The sequence below is a fragment of the Siniperca chuatsi genome, linkage group LG13 (genome assembly GCF_020085105.1).
Source record: "Siniperca chuatsi isolate FFG_IHB_CAS linkage group LG13, ASM2008510v1, whole genome shotgun sequence".
NCBI classification, from domain to species: Eukaryota; Metazoa; Chordata; class Actinopteri; order Centrarchiformes; family Sinipercidae; genus Siniperca; species Siniperca chuatsi.
The window spans coordinates 4,928,244-4,955,395 of record NC_058054.1 but is presented as its reverse complement, the minus strand read 5'-3'; the positions used below and the strand labels follow the sequence as shown (position 1 = coordinate 4,955,395).

At 39.4% G+C, this 27,152-nt stretch overlaps 2 protein-coding genes across 5 annotated transcripts; both read left to right on the top strand.

Annotated features, from left to right (window-relative positions):
• The first annotated feature begins 1,845 nt into the window (after positions 1 to 1,845).
• On the top strand, positions 1,846 to 23,474 carry LOC122886334 (cyclin-Y-like). 4 transcript variants are annotated; one of them, XM_044218356.1, is made up of 11 exons: positions 1,857 to 2,463; positions 15,853 to 15,927; positions 17,398 to 17,415; positions 17,698 to 17,732; positions 18,085 to 18,179; positions 18,287 to 18,322; positions 18,550 to 18,607; positions 18,870 to 18,989; positions 19,545 to 19,711; positions 20,379 to 20,541; positions 21,344 to 23,474. In XM_044218356.1, exons 1-11 carry the CDS (start codon positions 2,310 to 2,312, stop codon positions 21,458 to 21,460), a joined length of 1,038 nt encoding a protein of 345 aa, XP_044074291.1. In that variant the 5' UTR covers positions 1,857 to 2,309; the 3' UTR covers positions 21,461 to 23,474. The 4 variants fall into 4 exon arrangements, with proteins under 4 accessions (XP_044074295.1, XP_044074292.1, XP_044074291.1 ...); XM_044218359.1 differs by lacking the exon at positions 1,857 to 2,463 and adding an exon at positions 9,806 to 9,867; XM_044218360.1 differs by lacking the exons at positions 20,379 to 20,541; positions 21,344 to 23,474 and adding an exon at positions 20,179 to 20,363 and having other exon boundaries at positions 1,846 to 2,463.
• Positions 23,475 to 23,603: 129 nt separating this feature from the next.
• LOC122886333 (gap junction delta-4 protein-like) lies at positions 23,604 to 26,773 on the top strand. Its single transcript, XM_044218355.1, has 2 exons — positions 23,604 to 24,062; positions 24,684 to 26,773. Exons 1-2 carry the CDS (start codon positions 24,005 to 24,007, stop codon positions 25,823 to 25,825), a joined length of 1,200 nt encoding a protein of 399 aa, XP_044074290.1. The 5' UTR covers positions 23,604 to 24,004; the 3' UTR covers positions 25,826 to 26,773.
• The last annotated feature ends 379 nt before the right edge of the window (positions 26,774 to 27,152 follow it).

Sequence of the window (27,152 nt, the reverse complement as noted above, 5' to 3'; positions counted from 1 at the left end):
AATGGCAACAACAATGGAGGAAAGTTTTGAAGCAAAACTAATAGAGCTTGTCACAGCTGCTGATTTTTCTGCTGTGATCTTAAGATTAACACTATTGTAACATTCTCAGATGTCACCATGTTTAGTTATATTTATGTTTTGCAAAATTGGAACTTTTCAAACAAGATACTACACTGTTAGCCATGGATGTTTTGGCCCTGATCTGATCTGCCCCCTGGTGGATATACTATACAGGTGCAAAGAATGTGTTGCAGATTCATGTCTTTGTGGACGTGTTGGTAAAAAGAAATTGTATTATGAGGCTTGGCTTATATCACACATGTCTTGGGGACATGTCACACTGATTTTGACTTGCTTGACAATATGCTACAATATTTAAAATGAGAGACATAAAATCAGTTTCAGTGGACAGTTTTTATAATATAACTTTTACTCAACACAATATCAAGACATGACATTTATACTGTATTTTGACTCTCTTCCATCACAGGGTCTTGCATTTAATAAATCCATACACATGCATTACTGGGTTGGCCAGCAGATGCCACTATTTTAACGGTATCAAACACTTTGAAACATTTTTCTCATTGTGTTGTTTTCAGCACAGATGATTCAGTGTGACCCAGTGCTTCAGAAAGCTATGCCATGGAAATAATAATATAAAGTAAGCAAACTAGAAGAAACAATACGAATTTGTTGGGCTTTAACTCAAATACAGTTCATTTTGGGATTATTTTGTGTGGACGCTTAGACCCCAGAAGTTTGACCTCTTACTACCTCCTAAGATGTTTTTGTGTTTTGCAGCTTTGGGCCACAATAATACAACTGTCTAAGTGAGCTAGGTGCAACAAGTCCTCCAACCCATAAGACCACATAAGTCGTTTGTTCCTCCCCTCTAATACGACCCACAGGAGCGTTTCCTAAATTTGCGCCCCTACCAAAGGACGGGTTGTAAGGTGAGGACGGGCTGCAAGCATACGTTACGTTAAACACGTGGTTAACGTTGTGAAACTGTCACAACGTTTGGTTAGGTTTAGGCAAAAAAAAAAAAAAAAACATACTTAGGCTTAGGAAAAGATCATGGTTTGGGTTAAAATAAGTACGTTATGTAAGTTATGCAACTTTGCCAACTTGATGTCCTCTGAGACCCCACCCACTGAAAGTTGACCAATAACATTTATTTCCCACCTACAGCATCTTTTGAGGCACTTTTTAAAAAATGTTATCACACCTTTTTGACAACCTTCCCCAATACATAATTTATTAACTCTATAAAACCCTGACAACCAATCCTGAGTATAATATAGGGGCCCTAGGGATAGAAGTAAGCTACCCTTTAATATTGTTGGACTGCTTATTATCTTTCTGTCCCTGTGAGGCCATTTGATTCTTAAAAGGAACACATACACACACACACACATCCTTGTACTTTTGTACATCTTTGTGAGGACCGTCATTGACATAATGCATTCCCTAGCCCCTTACCCTAACCCTTAAAACCAAATCTTAACCTTCAAACAGCCCTTTGAAGTTGTGAGGACCGGCCAAAATGTCCTCACTCTGCAGGTAAAAAAGGTGTAGCAAGTACAAGTACACACACACACACACACACCATCGTTTTTCAGCAAATACAGATTTAAATTCGATTGCAATGCACTACACAAGTTTATTCACTTAGGCCTAGTTGACATGGGGAAAAATGTAGGCCTAAGTTGCCAAACCGTTAACCCATCAGGTGACAGAATAGATAGACGTGGACGAATAGTCTATATTATCTTGACTGTATTATCAGCATTAAAAAACAAAAATAGATCCTTATCAGCAATAAATCATTAAATCAGCTCTGACACCCCTCCTCTGTGTTTTCTGCTCTCTCGTTTGTAACCACCCACTTGAACCGGAACCTTTCCCCGGGATTTGCAGCCCTCCCTATCGGTCTATCGCCCTGCCAGCCAGCCACAACACCGACCCGCACACCGCCGTGCGCCCGTCGCCTCTCATCTCTGCCCGGAGCGGGACGCGTCCTGTTTTACGATGCCTGGGATAGCGATGGCAGGTCGGCCCGTTACATACATCGGCTACTACCGGTGGAAGTGACATAGGCCTGTCTGTCCTCTTTGACAGCCTCTCCGTGGACACCGACGGTTGACAGGATCCATGAGCGCCGCTATACGGATTCACCCTATGCGTTCTGGTGATCTATGGTGACCGGCTCGCCTCGGTGGGGTTGGTGACCCATCGTTTCAAGCTCTTGTTTCAGCGGAAAGGATTGTTAACACCCCCTACCCCAGGGTCGATAAAGGGAAAAGATGGGGAGCACGACCTCTTGCTGCGTGTCTGCCAGCCCCAAGCTCCGCAGAAATGCCCACTCCAGGCTGGAGTCGTACCACCAGGAGTCGGAGCTGAGCAGGGAGGAGACGGGATGCAACCTGCAGCACATCAGCGACCGGGAGAACGTCGACGGTAACAATGCTCAGTGTTTAGGCTTCCATGACATTTGACAATAAGAAAAGCAAACCCAGTGATAAAGTTATGTAATCCTGAAACTGATTTTGGAATGGCGTGCAGTGCTTACAGGAGGAATCTACTTTTTCTATAGGAGATGAAAACTATACAATATCATAAAACGCAATAACTATAACATAATTGAGCCACAGAGAGTCAAAATTTGTAGCAGACAAAAGGAAACACCACAGAAATGCTATAGGGATTGCTAGTGATGCTGTATGATTTATAAATAACATATAGTGTAAATAATAATAGAATGAAATAGCCTACAACACAATTGCGGAAATTGTCTTTAACTAATCTAAACATGAAATGAGCACTGAAGCTTTTAAAATCCAGAGGACAAATAATTCCAGCACTATCATAAGAGCAGCATAAAATAAAACAAAAACACAAACTAAAAAAGTAAAACTAAAAAAAGTAAACTTAAACTCAATATTAAATACCAGATACACTGTTGGGATATGGGATATTAAACATATCTAGTCAGCATATTGTAGCCTGCTGACACTATATACTAGGGGCAGAAAATATAATTCCTAATAGGGCTACTATAGCCTTCAAAATAAGACATTACAGTCATTTTTTAATCTTGGATGATCACTCTTGACCTCTTCTGTGATCTCACCTCCCTGTAATGTTGAGTGACTGGCAGAAATACATTATATCAGCCATCAGTACAGTCAGGCACACGGAAGAGTCATGTGTGCATTTTCACTCCCATGGGTCCTTGCAGAGAGATATGGAGCTGCAGACAACATCCTGTTCATGAGGGCAGACTCCTTTGTGCTGGTCTTTGTTTTCAGCCTGTGCATGAAAGAAACTGCAACTATGGAACGCAGCCCCCTCCACTGACACATGCTAATATGCATTACAATTGACCCATTCACACTGGAAAGTGTCTACTAAATGGGTTGCCTATTTTCAGCCAGCAGCCAACCATTACATATAAATGGATTTTCTCAGAAACTGTATAAGACCCTTTTTTCCCCCAGAAATTGTACAGACTCTTTCACAGGACAGCATGATTTGAAATTTTATTTTGCATAATACACAATCAGAAAGTCTGCCTATATATCAGGCCAATAATTATTGGACACAAACTGTGTTTTGTAACCGTATCAATATATCCACTCATTTTGTCTTAGGGCTTAGGTCCTGAGGGTTTAGGCTGCTAATAACACTAGATAACATCTATAGTAGCCTGAAATATATGGTTGTTCCTGGCATTAAGGAGTTGGATGGTATCACACCAGTTATGCAGTGTAAGTATTCATTTTCTTTAAGGTCTGCCAATCAGGTCACTAGTCTGTCTTAAGAAGCGCTGGTATATAAATAAAGCTGCACTGTGGACAGACTTATAAATACTTCTCTTGGGTAAAGAGAAATGTAAAACATCTTCTGATCTATTTGCTCTGCTGTAGTTACTGTAAAGAAATCCCAGTATTAGTGCATGTTTTATGTGACAGCATGATGGCATAGATTAAAAAATGAACAAACCCCCCCCAGAAAAGTCCCCTTAGTCAGATAGTCAGCTAATGATCAACTAGTCTACTATTCTGCACCATTCCACGTTCAAACCGAGCATATTAGATTTTTATTCTTTTAAGGGTTCAGTGTGCTTGACACGAACTAGGTCGTACAACGTTTTGTTTGACTACATCTAAAAGCAAAAGTGTTTGTACCTGTTCCGAATGTCCACAATTGAAGGCAGCGAGAAAAGTTTGCTGTCATAGCCTCTTCACTATCTATTGCCAAACTGAGTGGATGCCTTTTAATTGCACTGTCAGCATGGTGGAAGACCTACTTTTTATTGATAAGTGATGTCATTTCCTCTTGTAAACTTGAGGAGTGTATGCCATTTGTGATTGCTATTAACTGGAGTGCTTTGTATTACAGTGGGCGGTTATATTGTTCTTAAGGCTCCAGTATCCCTGGCGGGGCTGGTGTCATCATTGGCAACATAGCATAGCAAAGTGGAAATGTTTTTCTAATAAGTGTTTTGGATCGTTGGAGTGTGGAGCCAGATGCTCTCCTAACAGAGTAGAAAAGGTGACGTGAAGAAGATTCAAAGACAGATGACTGACAGTCGACCAGCACTTTTTGAAGGGGATAAAGACGACTCGTGCTGAGACGCCGGCTGTCTCAGTGGTGCGGTGATTGAAACCGGAGCGTGTCTAATGTGTTGGCTCTATTATGAGTTCACAGACAGTACGATGGAGATTAGTGGGCTTCATTACGATCCGCACCATCAGTAAAACTCTTCACCCCCCAAAGAAAAGCCCAGAGAGGCAGCTGTGAGCCTGTGTCAGAGCAGATAGGAGAAGCCACCAGGGACAGATGATTGCCAAGAAATAACGCCTCAATTTAGAGCGTGACGTGCTGCTTTCTAAGACATCATCTGTTCCTAATTTAATGGGCTGGCTATTGTGCATTAAAACGTTAGTAAAACGTATGCTGGAGTGCACTGTGATGCAGTACAATTAGATTTTTAGCCCACTTTAGCCCCAATTTTGCACATACCTGGAATGGGTGCTCTGCATTCAACCCATTTAGTGCCAATTTTGTCCACAGAGAGTTCGACCACTGCTATGGCCAAAGCATGGCACGAGTAGGTCCCTACGCGAACACACAGGGGGTTATTTTTCAATTTGTTTACTGTGTTAAGTTTTTAAAATATCATTAAATCGTGACAAATGCAAACACTTTCCCAGAGCCCTAGGCGACCTCTTCAGATTGTGTGTTCTTTCTGAACAACAGTCCAAAAACAAACACATTGAGTTTACAATGACATAAAACAGAGCAAAGCAGCAAATACTCACATTTGCAAAGCTGGAACCAGCAAATGTTTGGCATGTTTGCTTGATTAATGACTGAAACGATTAATTGATTATGAAAACTGCTGTTCATTAATTTTCTGTTGATCAAATTGATTACATGACAACCCAGATGACAAAATATGTTTGAATCAACAGTGAAGTATTGTCAGGCAAAAGTATTAAAACTACATTGATGCCTGACATTGAAACCAAACTGAAAGCACTCGATATGTTTAATGTTGAATAAATGTCACATTTTCAATCATGACAATGAATCAACACTGATTCACCCATTATCTCAAAGGATGCCAAGGATGGAATGTTAGTTTATTTTGATGTACAGTATTGAAACAATGTTAAACTAATTAACTAACAGAAACCAGACCTTTTCATGACATTTTCTTAATTTATACAACATTTGTACAACATGATATTGTTCACTACATGTAAATGAAGTTCAAGAAAACCTTTGCTTTATTTTATAAAAAATGAAATTAGCTAACTCATAAACATTTCCAAAAAGTAAATGATAGCAGGATCAATTTAAATGTATATAATGTTTAAATATAATATCAGTATAAAGTATAAAAATTGACATATATCATTTTACTAGTTTGAGCACAACCGAAGTCGACATTTCAAAAAGCAAGCTAACCTAGCAAACATATGTTTGGCTGGCACTTTTTAGTAGCAAATACAACCGCATTATAATAGCTAACTTAGCTAACCATTTACAACATTAAACAAACTGTAAAGACAGCAAGATAATGGCACTGGTTCAAATGTTTGCTATTAAACCCCCCCAAAAAAACCCAAGTAATTCTGGACATATTAATGTCTCACATTCGCCAGTAGTATTGCTAAGCTAACATTAGCTACCTACCAGGAAATTGCTAGAGAACTTGAAAATTCTGGTCTACTTACATAGGTTTTTATTTTTACTGAGTAAACTAGCCTATTGTTTGCTTGCTAACCACCATTAATTAACTCATTTGCCAAGAGAACAATGCAGCTATGATCTAACCTAGCATTTTCCTTAGTTAAAGATTAAAACCTACCTCCAGAGGATGGTGAGAGATGAGAACGTTGGGCAGTTGGGGCAGTTGAAGTGAATTGTTGAGTTGTTATTTCTCTAAGTTGACTTACAAACAACCTGTACAACTGTGTTGATCTCATCCAACCTCGCAGTTTCTTTGGACATTTTTCTGGTTCTATTTCTCTGGCTCTAGCCCAGGAAGATGATGTCCCCCTTCTTAAAAGCTTTGATTGGCTGTTTTTCCCGGACAAAACAAAAATACATTAATAGCACGTAACCAAATTTATTTGAGTTGCTGAAAAAACAAACAAACAAAAAACAAAACAATGGAGAGGGAGATGATTTAAGTGGTCTGGAACCGAGATAGCGTATCCTTGCTGTAGTGCTAGTAAAGTACGGTAGCCTACTGAAAGTACTGCCTCGGGTTTGATCAGAGTCTTACAAGCTGCTTAGTATTATTAGTATTATTATTAGTATTAGGGAATTATTATTTCTTGTTTGGACAAGCTGTCACAAAATAGTTGTTTTTCTTGCCTGGAAATGTCATCAGAAAGGTGCATTCCAAACGTTTTGGTACATGATTGATGATTTAACTAATTCATAATTCCAACAGACATATTAACCAAAACTGATTGAACCAAGAAGTTGATTAATTGAGATAAACCTTCAATGACCTCAGGGAGTAAATTGAGTGTTGTGTGGTAGTGGAATTAGTTATTTATGGAAGGAAACTATAACTGCAATATTACCCTTTATGTCAGTTAGTTATTGCCCTCAGTCAGTTTGACTAAAACATCACCATACTGTACCTTGACAGATGTTTTCCCGTCGTGCCTTGACAGCAGACAGTTGTGTCTCTCTCAGTGTGGGCTATTATGTCACTTGGGGGATTTTAGTCTTGGAGTCCTAAAATGACCTCCCAGCACCCTCTGTTTTTAAGAACAGATAATCACTTCCCTACATAACACCATCATTTCACCGACCTGGGGCCTTGAAGCCTATCCAGAGCTAAACCGCTGGATAGAGTTTCAGAAAAGAGCTTAGTTTGGGAGAATGAAGGTTTTTGCTGATTTGCATGGCTCTCATATTTTCATTAAGAGGTGCAGTTATTTTGGAGAGAGATTTTCAGCATGTATAATCATCATATGGCGCTATTGGGGGTTAAGTGCCTCGGTGAAGATCTTATAGCATTCTGTTTTACAAATATTGGGGCAGGGGCAGGTGCTCTCTATTGGAGTGCACTCAAATGAATTCAGAAAGTCAGTTTTCCTCTGCAATCAGTTTATTTTAAAGACACAGTCTGAGATCCAAATGTAAACACCACCACCACAATTCTAAACTCAAGGTTAGAAACTGATATAAGTCTTTTAGTACATGGACTCACACCAGACAGCAACTAAACTTAAGCTGTTAATGTTTTACTGCATCACATCAGCAAAACATTAATAACTTGAGAGATTTTGTTTATATCAGTAATGTCACTAATTATATTCAGTTAAAGCGAGTGAATGTAACTTCTGCTGAACAGTGGCCACTGCTGACAGAATAATGGTACGTGCAGAAAATGGTGTGTAACAGTAGAAAACTATAGAAGAATTTTCAAGCCAGGGAACTGACTCAGTCATGTCAGTTACACCGCAATAGCTATCTAAAGTTTGCTAATATTGAGTGGGAAAGTTCATTCACATTTGCAAACAGTAGCCAACAAAAGCTAGTAGTCATACCAGACCGTACGGCTGTAGCAGCAAAACCCCTGAGGTTTGAGCAAGGGTGGGTTTTATTGTTTAGAAATTTTCTTTTATTTTGGAACATGAAGAATATGTTATTTCTTATTTTAGAAGTATAAGAAACACAGCAATGTACTGTATATAGTATTGTTTTACTGGTTGTCTTGACTTTCATTTATATGGTCAAAGAATTACTAATTGCGCTGTAATTGCATAAATGAGTCCTTGTTGTTGTTTCAAAAATACAGTATGTCATAATTATTATACTATGACGAACTGGTCCAGGATAATTGCACATTTCCACTATGTTTTCCTGTGGGTGAACACAGACGGTAAAACTGAGGTAGAGCTGTTGGAAACTCTGAAATGTAAATTTAAGTGTCGACAAGCTGACATACACAGCACGCTGTGGACATCAGCGCAACTGACTACCCACCCTTGATGTGGAACATAGATAGATGGATGGACGGATGGAGAGAGAGAGAGAGAGAGAGAGAGAGAGAGAGAGAGAGCGAGCGAGAGAGAGATCATATGATCTGCCTTTCGTTGACAAAGCCCACTGTGTTTCTCTCTTAAGATGACTGTTGTTTCTATGAGGCATCATGCGTCAGCTGATGCTCTTATATTTAGGTGCAGTGTATGGTGAACCTTGTGTTGTGATAGTTACTTGGTAATGTAGACTGCATTGAGAGTTGGTAAATGTCAAACGTAAATGTTATTTTAGAGTTAATACCTGTGTGTGCTGAAAGCTGATACAGCTGGCTGGACCTAAATAGCTCATTTAGTTTATCAGTAAATATATCATGTAATAAACTGTAATGCTGAGGTTCTAGGCTTTCAGTGGGGTATAATTTTGTCAGCTATAGGCTGTTGTTATTTAAAGTCCTTTAAAATGCTGCAACATTTGTTCTAACATTGTTTTACCATGTACTGTGATTTCCAAATAATGGATATCTTATTTTTTAGCTTAAGCCTTTGTTTATTCCTCTCTTCATTGGGTTGAGTGCACTTGAGAAGTAATAGTGTGATATCTACAGTCACAGAGCTTATCTTTGATCTTTGCATAATGGATCAAGAGTGGTAGGGCTGTGCAGCAAACACTGGAAATGTAAAACCGATAATTCGTAGTTGTCCACCCCTGTGTTCTCACTTTGTTTTCTCACAACCTTTGTTGGTTGCTCATACTTTTTACAATGCCTCTGTTTGAAATTATACTAATCTAAAGTCACCCTGTAGCTGAAATCTCAGATAATTGCACCTTATCTTGCCTTTACCTTTCACCCACTGTCAAACTCTATCAATCAATTCACATAGGGTCGTGTACTGTGTTGGCTGTGACTTGTAATGTCTGGGATCTATTCTGTTGCAGTAATTGTAGTAAGGTTCGTACAGATTGCTGTTAAAAACCTTGAAATTGCTGTAGTCCAGAGGCCCAGGAAAGACAGTGGTTTCAGAAAACAGGCAGACTTAACAGGCAAGGCAGTAGAGAATATAACAGTCTTTACTCAGTCAACAGGTTTTTAGGCAGAATCTGCAAATAAATTAAAAGTGGCGAAGGCAGGCAGTGGTCAAACACAGGCAGATGTTTAAACTACTGGACAAGCCAAAGACTGGCAAACTACAGCAACTATAGGCAACATTGACAATCAGGCAAAGGCGTGAATGTTGGCTGGGGGAGAATATGTACTTGCACTGATGTCTAATAGGGAGCAGGTGTGTAGACAGGTGACTGATCAGGTGATGGGTTAGTGCGGAAAACACACAGGCGGTGGAGCAGGTGAGGAATGGCATGGTTTGAAATGACTGGAGAAGTTAGTACTGCATTGCAATTAGCGTGCAGGGGAATTATAGAAAGATGAAGATGAATATGATGAAACCATAAGAAGTGATTGGGTCAGGTGAAAAACAAACATATGTGTTACCGAAATAATTGGCCTCAAATTAACTTAAAAAAACAAAAACAAAAAACTAATCCCATTGCTGTTCCAGCAGTGTGGTTTCTTGGCCATGATATCAATTTGAACGTTTGGTCCAGGGGGAATAAAGTAATATAACACAGTTTTGCTGAAGTAGCACAATACAGCCAATTCTTTCCACTGTAGAAGCCACATCAGGCCCCATTACTATTTTTACAGCAGCAGCCATGTGTTTCACCAGGGGCAGATGACTTGCTCATCTTACCATGGTGACGAAGAGGAAACTGCTCTATTAAAGGTTAGAGTTGGAAATATAGTGTAAAACACCCAGAATCGATGGCCAGAAACCAGAATGGTGATGAATTATTCCTTTCAGGGTCAGGGTATTCACAGGAGAGGGTCCTTGTTTGATTTATTGACTAGTAATCAGAAAGTAATTTACTCCCCGGTCCACACCAAGACCACCTCATCTCACTAATCAGCACTTCAGAAAGGCACGTTGGCTTTGAGCTGTCGAGGCAGAAAATACTTAAAAGACAATCTGATTTACATTAATAAGGACTAGATCTTACAGGAGACTGTCAGTTCTGATTACAAAAAACCATCAAAACCAAATCCACTTTCAGACTGACAAAGCCGAATAAGCATCATCTGACCTGGCCTTATGACCATCCTCCCAACCAGGGTCAAATGCTGGCTGAACGCCTAATAGTTCAGTACACGTAATCATAGGGAAGAAAGTTTCACTTTGCAACAATTTGGTCCTTGATTTTCATGCATTAGGCTGTCACTGAGCATACTACTTCCTTGATGAATCTCTCAGCAACCCTGCTTTTGCTATTAGACATAATCGATCAGTGGTACACTTGGTATAATGAAGACTTTCCCAGCAGGGAGATAGAATACTTGGTACAATGTAGCTGATCAATCCATTGATTATGTTTGCTTCAGGATTAGAAAGGAGTCTTCAGGGTCTAGTGGGATGCAATGTGATCAAACCATTATCATTACTAGGTGTGTAATGCCTAGTTCCCATACAGTCATGGTTCGCAGGTGGCTATGCTCACACTATGTTTTACAAAGTTGGAATGAAAAACTGTGACCATACAAAAATCCAAATTTTTCGCATTGGCATGACATGTTGCCGTAAAACTGCTAGTGCTAAATGCAAATAATAGAATCTTTAAATAAAATTTAAAATAAAGCAGATTTTTGATAATCAGCTCCACAATGCATATTGTCACATTTCTGCATTGTAATATATACAATATATCATTATATATGCTATATTACACCCCTAATCGTTACTGTACATTACTTTCATTATTAGTAGAACTATTGGCAGAAATGGTCAATGTAGTAGAAGAAAAAGTAATCAATGCTTTCTCAGGGAACTCTCCCCTCTCTCCCAGGAATATGGGATTGAGCTGGGTCCATTACCACTCAAGGCCTATGGTCATTGTGTGCACGCGCATGTGTGTAGTTGTGTGTGTGTTGAAACAGTATAAGGGGGGTTAGGATAACATCCTCCTGTTGTTTGATGGGTGACATGATAATGAAGATGGAACAAATGTGCAACACTAGCAGTAGGGCTGAACAATTAATTATTATTTAATTTATTAATCTCTCACTGCCCTAAATGTATTCAAATTGCAATATTCAATACATAAATTGTCTGAATCCTGTATAGCTACAACAACCAATGCCATCTAACCAGACTTTTAATGATGTTGTAATCAGGATAACGTATCAGAAGTCAACCAACATGAGAAAAGAAATATCATGCACTTGTTATATACTGTTGTTTATCATTATCAGGATCAAAGATGCATAACTGAATGGTGAACATGTTCAGTGACTGCATGGGAGCAAATCAGGATTCATGCTATCACAGACACCAACAATAACACTGGGTTCACATTCATATTGGTAATGATTGCCTAATAATTACAATACAAAAAAGAAGCATAACTAAATTTTAATTCACATTTTCTTCACCAACTAGCCATTTACTTAGCCTCTCTGCCATTTTGGTGATTTTGGTTAGGTAGCCCCAAGCTGTGAGACTAAACCATACGGTCTATGTTATATAGTCTACATATAGACTATATGCGTTTGGACCAAAAGAATGAGCTAAAAGAGGCAGATTCAGTAGAAAAATCCAAAGCATTGTTTAAAGTTTATGATGACAGATTTACTCGTGTAGGGAACTTGAGAAATGTCATAATCTAACAAAACCCTGAAAGACATTTTGATGGTCAGAATTGGGGGAAAATAGGACTGATGTATCCGCAACACAAAACAGATTGTGGTAACCGATAGCAGCACCGTGCCGCTGAGACGGACACATTTATGGATAGAGACACTGTCGCAGCAAGATGCTTGAAAGAAGCAGACACAGAATCCAAACCACATACAATACTGTAAAATCTATCACTTGTCCATCAGCAGCCCTGTGTATTGCCTGCCATAGTGTACTTAAGCAAAACATGGATACAAATGTACAGCGGGGAAAAAATGCTCAGGATCCATTTGATCATCATTCAGTTTATGTACAAAGAATATTAAAAAGGGTTACAGGACATTTAAAAAAAGAAACAAATAAATACAATATTAGCAACACTATAGTGCAATTATGAATTGGGCCGTTAAGAGCAGGGTGCGCCTGTTGTTAATTCATTATGTAAGAGCAGTAAGGCAGACAGGTTGGCTTGCCAGCTGATAGGTTAGCTGAGCTTCTCCTTTTTCACTGTGCAGATGCTGACCGCGAGCCTTCGTTAAAGTTTACTTGAGGTGGTGAATATCACATATCAGCACTCGACACCAGCTGCTGTGCACTCTGGGATTTCCTGTAGGTAGGCCTAGGTCAGGTCCTATCAGATTTATTCAAAATGCTTTTATCAATCGGGTTTATCAAAAATGGTTGTTGATTGAAAACTCTGACAAGAAGTGGTTTATTTTTTGCCAACTCTTTTTGCATTATCACATGCTTACTTACCAAATACAATCTATCAAAAACAAGAAATGGCTCAATATTATTTTTACAAACTTAATCTGTATAGACACTAAAACGTATATTCAGCATGTTTGTAACCATAGAAACATCTGTAGCTGTATAGTGCAAAGATAAATTGTAAAATATGTGACCACAGTGTATAAAACAAATCCACGAGATTGCTGATTTCTGTAATCAATATCTCTAAGTTGCATTAAGATTTTGTGAAGGAGTTCCATGATAACATGTATGAATGAATAGTATATATGATTTAAAATATTAGACCAGAATGCTTTATTGGTCAGTCAATTTGAAATCCTTTATGTCTATAACAACCCCACAGGGCCAGTAATCTCACACACTGAACACCAGCTCATTTACTGTTTAAGCTCAAATATGCGAACGTGTTGAAATCGGCTGGACGCAGCAATACTCCTAACTACTGTTGCATAAGGTGCTAAACCGACACAAGTCTAATCCAAGCTCAGTCCATTCAGCCTGGTGGGCTGCTGAGGCCTTGAGCCAGAACTAATCAGATGTGGGGTAAGTGTGTTCAGGTCCAGCTGGGGGACTAAGTGGCATTTGGGTTCAAATGAGTTTAGCAAGTACACAAAGTATTTTTCAGTGGAGTAAAATGCACAGATGTTTCAGCTATGCCTTCTTCAATGTGCACCAGTCCCTCAGATTGAGGACTGAGTCTTTTATAATCCTTTGCCAACAATGACCGTCAATCAATTCATCACCAGCAGGTTTGTCAAGGGGTTGCCTCTGATAAGACAGGTGTCTTCAGAGTTGTCTCACTCATGGTCTCATAGGGCCAACTTCCTAATATTAAACAAGTGCACACACACATTCTCTCTATATAAGTCTCTATAGCTCCTATAATTCCAATCCACATACAAGCATACACATTTACACATGTAGAAATATATTAATGTGAGCTATTATTCTAGTCGTTCTTAACAAGTGTTGACAATTTTCAAATATGTACCAGTGTACACACTCACACCCATTACATCCAACATTCCCGCAGCCCCCTGTGCAGGAATTCATCCATCACTCTATCCACTGTGCCATGTAAGCACAGTATTGGATCAATATGTCCATTAATAACCTGTCTGACAGCAGAAACATGTTTTATGTTTTATGTTTCTGTCAGACACACTCAGGAAGTTAAAAGACTAATCATGACTAAAATGAGTGTTGTGTTTGTGAGGTCTAAAAGTCATGGAACATGTTGTTGCTATGCAACATGGGAAGATTCAGCTGAATAGAGCCTGCAGAGTGGTCCGGTGGTTAGAAAGAGAAGCCTGTTTGAAAGACAGTACATTTATGTGAACAGGATTGTTAGCACACTTCTGTTAGCTAACAGCAGTGATGTTCTTCTTTTAATTCCCCAACAGTCAGTTGTCCCACAGCAGCTGCTGTCACTGAGGCAGATGATCGGCCGCGCTGCTCTCTCCTTAATCTGGGTTACAGTCACATCGTAGGAGTCTGTTTGGCAGTGCGGACTGCATGCCGGGAATTTTTAAATGCGGATTTCACCAAAAGCAACCGCTTTGAAAGTGTCTCACTCGATGGAGAGCACTACTGGATTTAATTTTCGAAAAGTTCAGGCTATGAGTGCAAAATACTAAGGCTGCTCTCCTGTCGTTGATAATTATGCTGCTTTTCAGCAAGATCTTCACACAGTTAGAGTACATAAAATTTTTGAACACTAGCATGTTTTGTTTTATAGGAGTGCTGGCTGTGAAAAAGGCCACTCACTGAGGAGAGAAAGTAGTTTTTCAGTTGATATTAACCACCATAGTCTGTCAAAGTAGCTGCTGTTATCTACATAGATAAGGCAACAAAGCATTTTGAGATGGTATGATGAGGGCACATATTTTGAGTGCTTCCCTGTTTTATAAGATGTGCACACACAGACGCGTCAGTGGCTCATGCCCTCAGGCTATGATGCAGTCCAGATTAGCTTCGGATGGGAATATGAATCATGCCTGGATGTGTTTGTGAGTGCAGAGGAATAATAAAGACGCATACAGCCCTACAAAGGGAAACACATCTTTACAGAGAAAGCATGTGATTCTAAAACATTTTAAGAGCTTGTTTAAAGTTTAAACACAGAGTAAGCATCATTTATGAAGCTGTACCTAGGCAAAGCTGTGCTTTGAGCTAAATGGTAATGTCATCATGCTGAAATGATCACAATAATAATGCTAACCTGCTGATGTTTAGCAGGTATGTCAGCAGGTGAGTTTAGTGTGTTAGCATGCTAACATGTGCTAATTTGCACTAAACACAAAGCTGAGGCTGATGGGAATGTCATTAGTTTTGCAGGTATTTGGTCATAAATCATGAGTCACGTTCTGGGGATTTTTGTTGTCTGTACCAAATTTTGTGGCAATCCATCCAATTTGTGTGGAAATATTCCAGCCTGGAGCAAAGTGTTGGACCGACTTACTGACTGACCGGCCAACATTGCCACCCCCAGAGTCCTGCGGCTAGTGTGGCAAAAAATGTTTGAGAGCACGTCATCTTTTATGCAAGTATCTGATGCAGCAGTTTTGTTGCAAATCATTTACGAGCCAGAAGGTATGTTTTGAAATCTTGAAGGTAAGGGAATTGCTGAGTCAGTGGTATTGATCGACAATCCTATCAAACATCTCCAGACTTAACATGGTCATTCGGTGCAATGATGAGGCAGTAAAAAGTACATTACTGCCCTCTAATACAGAAAACAATGTATGTTGCTATACTTGCATTGAAGGAACATTAAAGATGACTGCAGTAGTGTGTCTCTGATCATTGTTGCCATTTCACAAAGTAACACACATGCTTTCTGTTTTGACAGAGTTGAATATGGAGTACAATCCATCGGACCATCCGCGGGCCAGCACCATATTCCTCAGCAAATCCCAGAACGATGGTGAGTAACTCTGTTTCATAGGATTTGACTGATCTATCACTTTTAAAATGGTCTCTTAGTGCAAACTAGATTTAAATTCATCAGTGTCACCATGTTAGTCTATCTGAGTAAGACACATTTCCCTTAGTTTGACATACATGTATTACACTGAACACATTTAACATGATCATGAAATACAATCAAGATAACGAGGCTCTGGAAAAACAAAAGTCTGGGATTTTCCATGGAGAAATACTGAATGTAGGAGTTCTGATCTCAGAGCAGTTTCTTTGTGGCTAGCCGATGTCTGCTAATTTATGCCGTTGCCCAGAGGCATCTAACTGAGAGCTTCAGCATCCTGTGTGGGGTTCAGTCATACTGTGAGAGAGGAAATATTAACATGTTTCTTAGAGCCATAAACACCACAGCATGAGATCATTGTTTCTCTTAGATGCCTGGGGAACAAACAGCAAGACAATACAGGCTTTGGGATGTTGAAGTAGATAAAAGCTGCGTCTGATAAATGCTCTTTCCTGTTAAATTTAATCCTTAGCATCACACAGATATTAGATGCTATACTGCATCATATTTAATATTGATTTTTTTCTGCATGGGCTTATGGACTTCTTCATGCAGATAATTTGTATGTGCCATGTGATGAATATTCGGCCAGCTGCAAACAAGCAAAGAGGGAATAAACTTATGTCTGACATGTGAGGGATAAATGAATGAGCATTACATGTTCTATCAGATGAAAAGCAATGATCATCATTGCTTGTCATTTGCAATATTTAGTCTTGTCTTGGGGAAAAAAGGCGCATTTTGGTGATCCAGCCTCCCTCTTCCTCGTGGCTTTAAAGGGTAACGCTGACGTTATTCTAGCCTTTTTATTTTTATCAACAAATCCCCTGAAGAGACCAATCCTGCAGTAAATTAATCCTACTAGCAAATATTGTCTGTGTAGTCACAGCCTGACATGTCTTTGTGCCACTGAGCTCCATTGTGGATCAAAAACAACACACACACGTTTTCTCATCATATTAAAGCACTTCCAGCTGCATTTCTTGACAAAAGGGTGCTAAATATGAGTAAATAGAGTTTGCAAGTGTTTTTTGGGGGGTTTGTTTTGGTCTTGTGTAGCAGAGATGTTTTTATCTTCTTTCCTCTCTTGGTATCATCTCTTGATTATCTTGTGATCACTTGGGGGGCTCTGACCTCCAGGTTGAGAACAGCTGCTTTACTTCATTTCACAAGCAAGGGGGGCAGACACAGAAATACAACCATATTTGAATATGTAACAGTTATCAGAGTGGTGGTGACAATGCTAATGCTTACTGTATGTTTTCTCGATTAGAATTTTAGGCATCTGAATTTTGTATGTATGACTACTGCTGAAATACAGCACATTTGAAAAGTATTCTGCTGTTGTCACTATGAGAATCTGTGACTCTGCTGCAAATAGAATAAGGTTTTTGGTTCCTCTTTTTTCAGAGATGCCCTACAGGAATGGTGAGTTATCCTGAGTGTGACTTTGTCTCCCTCTAGTGGTATAACAGCACCTTTTCTTCTGTTTATTGAAGCTCTATCTTTCTGCTTTCTAACTTGCAAACAGCTATTGTCCTGTGTTAAAATTAACATAGTAAAGTGTGTTAACTCTTTGGTGTGTTTTGCTTCTTGTGATAACAAGTGTGTGTTGCTGGTTGATAACTGCTGGGTTCTGTATTTGTCTTTTTGCTGCTGTCAGTGCACAAGAAATGAAATTTATCGACAAACCTGTCTTTCTTTCTGTAGTGCGGGAAAAACAAAAAAGCCTCTTCATCAGTAATGTAAGTGTGCAACTGTTTCTATTTCTCTCCAAAAATCTAAATTATGTTACTTCACAATCTTGTTACTACTTATTTAAATAGCCTACGACACCTCAAATTTACCAGTGATTCATTGCCTTCAGTCAAACTCAGCTGGCCTTTGTGTTATTTTGAATGAACTAAATGCTGTATACAAAGGAAGCTGAAAACTGGCACATTCTTTGGTTGCATGTTGGTGATTCTCATTCCCTCTGTGCGTGACACCCTGGCATGCTTCATGTGGGTCAGACAAAAACATGTTCACCTTAATAACAGTCACTGTGTGTGTGTTTGTGCGCTGTGTGTGTGTGTGTGTGTGTGTGTGTGTTTGTAGCATGGAACGTCAAGGCGGAAATACAGCTCCTGCTCCACCATCTTCCTAGACGATAACACAGTCAGCCAGCCCAACCTCAAATACACCATCAAATGGTAAGAATATGATAAATCTATCCCATAGGAAGATATATATTATTTATTATCTACAGATCTGTTATATTTAAACATATTAACACATGTATTATTTCTTCCCTTTACAGCGTAGCACTGGCGATATACTACCATATAAAAAACAGGTGGGGATTCGCAGTCATTTTCAATACTTACAGTGCAAACAGTATTCTCTGGAAATCCCCAAACGTAAATGCAGACACTGATGTACTGAGGGATATTCTGCATAGATTTTCTTTGGGGTTTTTTTCTGTTTTTTGTACACTTTACTGACTGCAATCTAGAATTTGGATTGCTTGCACAGAACAATAGATGTGGACTCAACCATGTAACTGTTTTTTTCTCATGCCAGGGACACCAATGGAGGAATGCTGCTAGATATATTTGATGAGAAGCTTCATCCTCTTTCAGTAAGACTTCATTGGCTTTTTCATATTTTGCACAATTATCTTTATTTTGCACATCTGTTAAATTTGCCTCCATTTAACTTGTTAGTTTTTTTCATTTAGTTTTTTTTTGTTATGTGTCAGTGTATTCATTGTTCTTTTAAATCTCCTCATTTATGTCCTTTCCTTGACCCTACCTCTTTCCTTCCTTCTTTACACCCATTTCTTCCCCTCCTCTCTTCACCTCTTTCTTCCATCCCTTCTTCCCTCCCCTCCCTCCTTTCAGAAATCCGACGTGCCGCTGGACTATGACCAACATGACCCAGAGCAGAAGCAGATCTACCGGTTTGTCAGGATGTTGTTCAGTGCCGCTCAGCTCACTTCTGAGTGTGCCATCGTCACACTGGTAAGATTTTTTAACCTCCTCCATCGTCCTAATATTTTTGTGGACCATAACATAAAACACTCATACCCAAATGTACATCCTGGGTGGTTTGTCTTATGGAAAAACAGAGTATTGCCAAGTTTCTTCAGAAAGCTTTCCCACGAAGGTAAGGTGCGACCTGCCTTAAACTGTGCCCACACAAACACACACAGTTTCTGTTTAGGCCACAGGGGAAATTGCACCCTGATGTGTTTAGACAAGCCAGGGATGTGTGTAAATTGGTGATGAGACGGTGCATCCAAAATACCATGTCGTCTGTGTGTGTCGGTGAGTCTCAGAGACCAGTGATGAGTGTAGGATGTCAGAATGTATACCTCCTGACACCACTGAGTGGAGCATGAGTAAGTTAGATTAGATCATCCACCATTTTGAGAACTTATTGGGTCATGATGGTAAAGGATCCAGGCTTGTAACTATTGTGTTCACAGCTTTTGTCTTTTTTCAACACTTTAAATCATTGCCTTACTTTCATGCCCAGTTTTCAGTGATGTCTCCTTTATCCCTGTTGTTGTGCAGGTCTACCTGGAGAGGCTCCTGACCTATGCAGAGATTGATATCTGTCCAGGTAACTGGAAGAGGATCGTTCTGGGTGCTATCCTGCTGGCCTCCAAGGTTTGGGATGACCAGGCCGTCTGGAACATTGACTACTGCCAGATCCTCAAGGATATCACTGTGGAGGACATGTGAGTTTATTTCACGTTCGGAAAAGGGATTGCTTTTATGTTTAGGACTTTGGTTGAGAATTAAGAATCATATTAGGATTAGGTTTGGGATTAGCTCAGAACTGGGACAAAAAGGACGAGGAAGACGAATCCCTCAAAATAGGTTTCTGGTAGATTTGGCTTTACATTCAAAATTTCATCATCATAGGGACAGAAGACTAAAAACACTGGATTTTAAACAGCAAGTCACTGGTATTAATCCCTGGATACGTTAAAATATGTGTGAAGGAAATGCAAATCACCCTGCCCAGCTATTGTTGACCCTTCGAGTGGCCAACAGCAGACTGCTTGCAGTATGCAGCTGCATGAATGTGATTCAAAAAGGGACTCACTGATATAGTGAGTGAGCATTCTTCTTTTCTTTGTTTTTTGCCATTTTTTGGTAGGTAGTGAGTTAATTACTTTGACTTTGCATTAAAACCTTCCAGTTACCAGGACTGGTCATGAAGACACATCGTCAGGGGGAAAAAAGCTGGATAAAAGGCATGGACTTGTATTGATATTCTGTATATATTTTACCTATTGTACATGTAAAAAGACTGATTAATTAATTTCTGGAATGATTATTCCAGAAAGCCAGCAGTTAAATCTTTCATGTATGAACCTCCAGCTCATTCTTCTCTAACAGGAATGAGTTGGAGCGGCAGTTTCTGGAGCTGCTGCAGTTCAACATCAACGTGCCGTCCAGTGTCTACGCCAAGTATTACTTTGACCTGCGATCGCTTTCAGAGTCCAACAATCTCAGCTTCCCCCTGGAACCGCTCAGCAGAGAAAAGGCCCAAAAACTAGAGGTGAGACGCTTCCATTCAGCTGTCCATTCACACAGCCTTTTCTCTCTCTTTATGTCTTTATGTTGCTTTTCCTTTCCTTTTCCTCTTATTCAGTTAATTGCCAATAAAATTTAAAACCAGTATGTGTATGCTGCACCCCCAGTGGTAGTATCAAATAAGACACTAGTAGAAAGCAATGCATGCTGCTCTTTCTTACTACAGAACTTTAAGCATTATTTTTTAATTGATACAATATGGTTACAGTCTAAAGCAGAACAAATAACCACAGAACACTGAGCAGATCATTGCTACTTTGGAGACAGGCATGCTGTGCTTGTACGGTTTTCAGTCTCCCTTTGCAACATCAATCTCACCATCACAGATGTGCAAGAGTAAACTGCAAAGAAAACATGATAACTCTGTGTTGCTGTTTCGTTAGGTGCGAAAATTTCATCTGAAATGTTTTTTAATGGTTTAGCAATCTTTGCCGATCTTCAGATGTGATGTAAATGCAAAAAAAAAAATGCAAATGCAAATGACTCAGTGCCTGATTTAGTTCTTGAATTTCCGTTCTGTGGTGCTTTCCTTTCTGAAACTATTAGTCAAAAAGGGGCTAAATGTTTCTACCAACACAAATATGTGCCGCCAAAATCATTTTAAAGATATTTATATATCTTTAAAAGGGCTCAGTGGTGTCAGGGGAAAACATTTCTTTAAAGAGTGTGACTTCTTTCAATAATTACGCATCATAGAAAAATACTGTGGATACTGAAAATAGAATTTCAGTTCCTTCATGAAAACCCTTTCCATGTCCTCTCTTCAGGCTATTTCCAGGCTATGTGATGACAAGTACAAGGACGTACGGAGAGCTGCAAGGAAGCGCTCGGCCAGCATGGACAATCTGTGTGGGATCAGATGGGTTCCTGCAATCCTCTCCTAACCACTATTAATCTGCCATGTACTGAACACTGGCATCAGGCTGCAGACACTGGCTGGATGAGAAAACTCTAAAAACACACATTAGTGGAAACAGACCAGCATGGTCCAAAAACTTCAGTTTGGATACCCAGATAATACCAACACATGGAACAGAGAGTGAAACCTGAAATCAACATCTGGACCTCACACCTTCAAACTGGAGGGAAGAAAGTGAAGCCACGTCCGTAGTTTCTGGAGGTGAGGTGAATGCCAGGGGGGTTTCTAACTTAACCTAATGCCTTCACAGTGCCTCAACTATTCTGTTCATGAAAGAGAGAAGGGAGTTCCAGGTTGTTATATCATCTGTGGAGAAAAATCTAGCTTTGGACGAACCCAAAAAGTCCTGGACAAGACAACCGTGAAGACTTCTTAGGACACGGCATTGTGAAGTTGTCTTAATGTCGGCACTCTGTTCAGTTTTCCGGTTTTGTCCAGACTACTCTGTGTATGGCTAAATTGAAAGATTTGACATAACCTGCCTTTGAGATGGCCCTGCAACTTCACAATGAAGCATATTATTTATTTTACTTGATTATGTGAACTTATGTGAATAGTTGCAGCTGTCTGAACCCATAGCACCTGCAGAGTTTCAAAAACAGTAGCGTAGCACTGGAATTTCTACCGGTTATTTATTTCCTTTGACAGGTCTTAGAATAATAAAAGTGTCAGCAAATTTTCTCCTTTGGAAATCTTTATATTCAAGGTTTACAGTATTTCTAGCGTACCTCTCAATACTCAGGTAGTCCATTTCATCTTTTGATTTATTGTGATCCTCCTCATTTGCTTATCCCATTAATTATGACAAGTGACAAACAAATTGCAGATGGAAGGAGCTAGAATTTATAAACAATTGTGACAACATTCCCACAGATATCACGGATACATTCCTGTTTTGGGGACATAATAATGGGCATAATCAAACAATTACTACCACATTTCTTTAGACTGTATAACATGCAATATAGACCAGAGCATGTTTTCTCGAGGTTCTGATTCAGTATTCATCAGATTTTGGTTACATCTCAACGTGACTTGGTCAAGATGTGTTTGCAGTTTAATTTTTAGAAGCCCCATTGAAGCTTTGAGTAGAGTAAGCAGACCTCTCTGCTGACATCTACTGGACATTTGAGCATAGCAGAAAACTCATTTCAGGTTGTGGTGATTCAATGGGTCAGTATATTTAGCACCAAAATATACTGTTACTGTAAAACACAAACTTCAGCCTCAAACCAAAACAATAATCACAGCCAACAGTTGGGTGTACTGGTCTGACAAGGAGGCCACACAGCACTGCTTTGTTTTTATTTATTCAGTATTATAGAGCTACATAACAATACATTACATCTACAGTACATTTGGAAAATCATAAATAAAAAAGCTGTAACCCCAATTGTCACAAGTATGATTTTCCAGTGATCTGCTATCTCTTTTGTGTCACCAACAACACCAATGTGTCCTGTTGATCTGTCCTTAAGAAAAGGTGTCCATGGAAAAAAGCCATGGTGTGTGTCCCAAAATTCAGAATGGTCCAGATTATTAAAAGAATAGTAATAAGCCACTAAGGGTGTGTTCATTCACCACAAAGGTATACTTTCATTGCCTTTGAAACCCACATTCATTATGTTTTTTCAAATAATTTCAGCACACTTGTAACTTTTCAATATGACGCTAATTTTATGAAGATAAACGCTGACTGTTGAGCCAAGTCTTTAGAAGTGTTGAAACTGCTGACAAATACATTCTTTTGTATTTCCATTATACATTTGATTTCAGTCTAATTGCTACTGGCAAATAACTGATCAGGTTTTCACGTGTTTTTCTCATTTGTCTGAAAACTAAATCACTAAAATATAATTATTTTCCAAATTAACTTTGTACAATGTATAAAGTAAAAAAAAAACAGACAGGTTAATTGTGAATTATTTAAGGATGTGTTGATTTATGTTTTTAATAAAAGAAAATGCTCTTGTCTATAATAATGCTGTGTTTTTAAGTGATTTGCAGATTTTCTACATTTTTCACAGTGACAAGAGGATTTTGTTTCACAGCACTGGCATTCAAATTCAGATGCCATTGATGCCAGTGTCTACTAAAATATTAATCATCAATTGTCTTGTGATATGATTATTGCCTTAATGTGACTTAGAGATTGACTCAATTCCAAGTTTATGATTGTCTATTACAAGCTCTCCTACATATGATTGTCAGCTGCCGGTAACGTTAACTGGTACGTCGACATCCCAACAATGCTTTGATGGCAGCCTGGTAAGAATAGCTCTCCCCACAGGTCCTGGCCTCCGCAGACGAGAGTGTGAAGCAGTAAGAAAACAATAGAGGTGACTGTATTTAGTGGCAAGCTGTGAGGGTCAGCACTGTGGTCGTGGAACAGTGTTGAAGGGGACAGCAGCTCAGGAACTTCCCCCTGATTTGGATCTGTCAGTTTTAAAGAAGCTTTTCTTCAGAGGTTTGTTTTCTACGGGATCAGGGTTAGTGCTGAACAACGAGGATGATGAGCGCAACAGATCTACTCTTCATCACTATCAGTCACAATGTCTCCTTTATGGGTACGTTTTTCTTTTGCAGTAACAATATTGCCTATTAGCAATTAAGCTGTGTTAGTATGTCAGTATTTATTTTGTATATGATGGCAATTACACATCTGTTAAGCCAAATAAACAGTAAATGTGAAGTGCTGTGAACTTATTAAACAAATCAGTAAAAAAAAGTTCTATTCTTAATCCAAGTAGTGATTAAGGTCGATGCATTAAAGAGCGCATTAAGAACAATGTATTTTGACTGCAGGTAGGATTTCTGTCCTTGATCTGATTTTCTTCTTTAGTTATATACTTCCTACATCGTAGTATAGTGAATTTCGTCTCTCTCCTCCCTCTCTGTCTCGAATTTTGTGTTTTTGCCTTTGTAATTTTAGAATGATCTTGATGTTTTATGTCTGTAATAGATTTTATTTTGATGTGTTTGTAAATAATCATTCTTTATGTACATCTTGTTTGCTTTTATGCTGTTTCATCATTAACATTATGTCATGTTTGATACATTTGATTATTTTATTTAAATCCTATTTTTTTCCTTGATATAACCTATAATTACCCAACTGGGATCATTTAAGTTTAATCTTAATTTAATCTAGCAGTCATTATTACTTGATGATCTCTTTTCCATTACAGGCAAAACCTGGTGGATGTTGATGCTGGTTTTACGTCTGCTAGTCCTCCTGCTGGCTGGCTTCACCCTATTTAGTGACGAGCAGGAAAGATTTATCTGCAACACCATCCAGCCAGGCTGCTCTAATGTGTGTTTTGACGTATTTGCTCCTGTATCTGTCTTCCGTCTCTGGCTCTTCCACCTTATTCTTCTCTGTCTTCCCCATGTGCTGTTTGCAACCTACGTCATGCATAAAGTCTTGTCACATCCCTCTTCTGGAGGTTTCTACAGCTACAGGAGTCGAGGAGGGTCACCTTTCACCCTTGAGAACTCGAGCTCCTCAAGAGAACTGTCCTTGCATAAAGCTCCACTTCATGAACTCCCACGTGAATGGCAAGTGCCACGCTTCTACTGCGCTTACTTCCTGGTGGTAGTTCTACGGATCCTTATAGAAGTGGTTTTTGGTGCAGGCCAGTTTTTTCTCTTTGGTTTGTCCATCTCTAAGAGCTTCCTCTGTTACGAAGCTCCCTGCACATCTGGGGTGGAATGCTACATCTCCAGACCAACTGAGAAGACCTTAATGCTCAACTTCATGCTGGGTGTTGTCTCCTTGTCCATTCTGCTGAGTTTGGTAGACCTGGTGAGCTCCATGAAGGCGATGGTGAGATGGAGGAGGAAAAGGGAGATTTTTATGGAGGAGATGAGTAAAGGAGAGCAAAGCAGTATGTTTACAACGACAACTATGACTGAAGACGGCGATGTTCTTTTAACCAGAAAAATCAGCCTGAGTGGAAGCTCAAAGAATGGTCTCAAAGATGAAAAACATGCTGCTGCTGTTGTGCCAAATGGTGAACCTCTTCATACAAAGATGAATGGTGGAACCATAATTAAAACTGTCAAATCCACTAATGATAAGAGGCCAGAAAGCAAAGATGCTAAGGCGGAGATGTCTCGGTCACCCACTGCCATGAGCACGCCAGTAACAACTCACTTTGTCACTTTGAAACCTCCACTGTGCCCTTGCCCTGACAGGGGACCGCCACCAAACCCTAGGCTGCCAACACCCATGGCTGTCAAAAAGCTAGGCCAGTACACTCCAGCTGGGGCAAACTCAGGCCAACAGTCTGATAGCAGTGAATCTCAAGACAAGAGGGCATGGGTGTAATTGACTGGGTGGCCATTTATTACTGTCATTGGACAAAAAGGGCCCAGATATTTAGCTTTAACTATTATTTTAAGCATGAATTCATAAAAAGAGTTGTTGTATTATAAAGGAAGATTTGCTAGAAAATGCTGCACTAATGAATTTTTTTATTAACAATGAATAAAATGACTATGTATGATGTGAAAAGTGTTGCTAATAGTGACAAACCCACATGTATATAGCCTTTTAGAAACTTTTAGCTCATTGTTTTAGTTTTACAAAATTCTGCTCTCATCAATCCAGCTGTTTTCAGAAACTAAGCTCTCATAAACCCACTGTACCCGCTGGCTGCTACCAGCCCAGCACCAAATGGCAGACAGACAAAATCAGCAACATCTAAGCTAGCAAGCTAATAGCTTTAGCAAGCTAAGCAACATAGTATGCTAGCAAGCCAAATATCTGGCATTAGCAAGCTAAAGAGACAGATTTTTTTCTCAGGAGTTAGTGGAGACCAAAACAGACCTAAGAGGAGAGTGAATATTGGACTACATTCATCCGGTGGCTAGAAAAACGACAAATGAATGATAAAGTTGCACCATGTCTGCTAGATAGACAATGGTTTGCTATTCGCCATAGCAACTTATGAGAGGATTGTAAGTCAAATTAAGTATTTTCAGCGTGTTCCACTGTCCCAAAGTGGCCAAAAAGTAAATTAGTGTAGCTTTGAAAAAATGTAGTTTAGTTTATCACAATGTTGTAATTTTGAAATGATGCAAACAGCTCAAGGGCTCACAGGACATGAAAGTAACTGAACATGAAAGTGACAATGCAAAATGTTCACCCATACAGTAAAAGACAGTCCTAAACTTTACACGCGTTCAACAACGGATCAAAAATCATTTAACTTGTCTCAATCTTCACTTTTTTTTGGGGATGCTTGTTTTCAAGTGACAAAACTGACTGTGCTTACTGAATGCAATTTTTTTGTAATAATAAATTGACTGAATTGGTCAGATATATATTGTTCAGTAAAATGCAACTGATTCACATTGTTTTAATTTTGTACCATCCAAGGCATGTTTGTCTAACACCTTGCGCTGTTTCTGTATGAGGAAATGAAGCACACAGGCTGACCTTGATGAAGCAGTAGTTGCAGCGCTCAGCTGTTGTCTGGATGACTGAGTGCTGGCAGCCATAACAGACACACTGACCTGACCTCTGACCTCTCACATGACCGCTCGACGACCCAGCCATGACCTGACTTAAGCCAAGCCTGCTCGGATGACAACTTTAACTCAGAATGCAAGCAAAGTCCCTACCATTTGACCATTTGGTATGATACAGAAAG

What these genes read in the sequence shown, in the direction of transcription:
- LOC122886334 (XM_044218356.1), top strand. Translation starts at nt 2,310, where the DNA reads ATGGGGAGCACGACCTCTTGCTGCGTGTCTGCCAGCCCCAAGCTCCGC. An exon ending in TACTACCATATAAAAAACAG is followed by an intron (nt 18,323 to 18,549) that starts GTGGGGATTCGC and finishes TTCTCATGCCAG; the next exon opens with GGACACCAATGGAGGAATGC. An exon ending in AGTGTGCCATCGTCACACTG is followed by an intron (nt 18,990 to 19,544) that starts GTAAGATTTTTT and finishes GTTGTTGTGCAG; the next exon opens with GTCTACCTGGAGAGGCTCCT.
- LOC122886333 (XM_044218355.1), top strand. Translation starts at nt 24,005, where the DNA reads ATGATGAGCGCAACAGATCTACTCTTCATCACTATCAGTCACAATGTC. An exon ending in TCACAATGTCTCCTTTATGG is followed by an intron (nt 24,063 to 24,683) that starts GTACGTTTTTCT and finishes TTTCCATTACAG; the next exon opens with GCAAAACCTGGTGGATGTTG.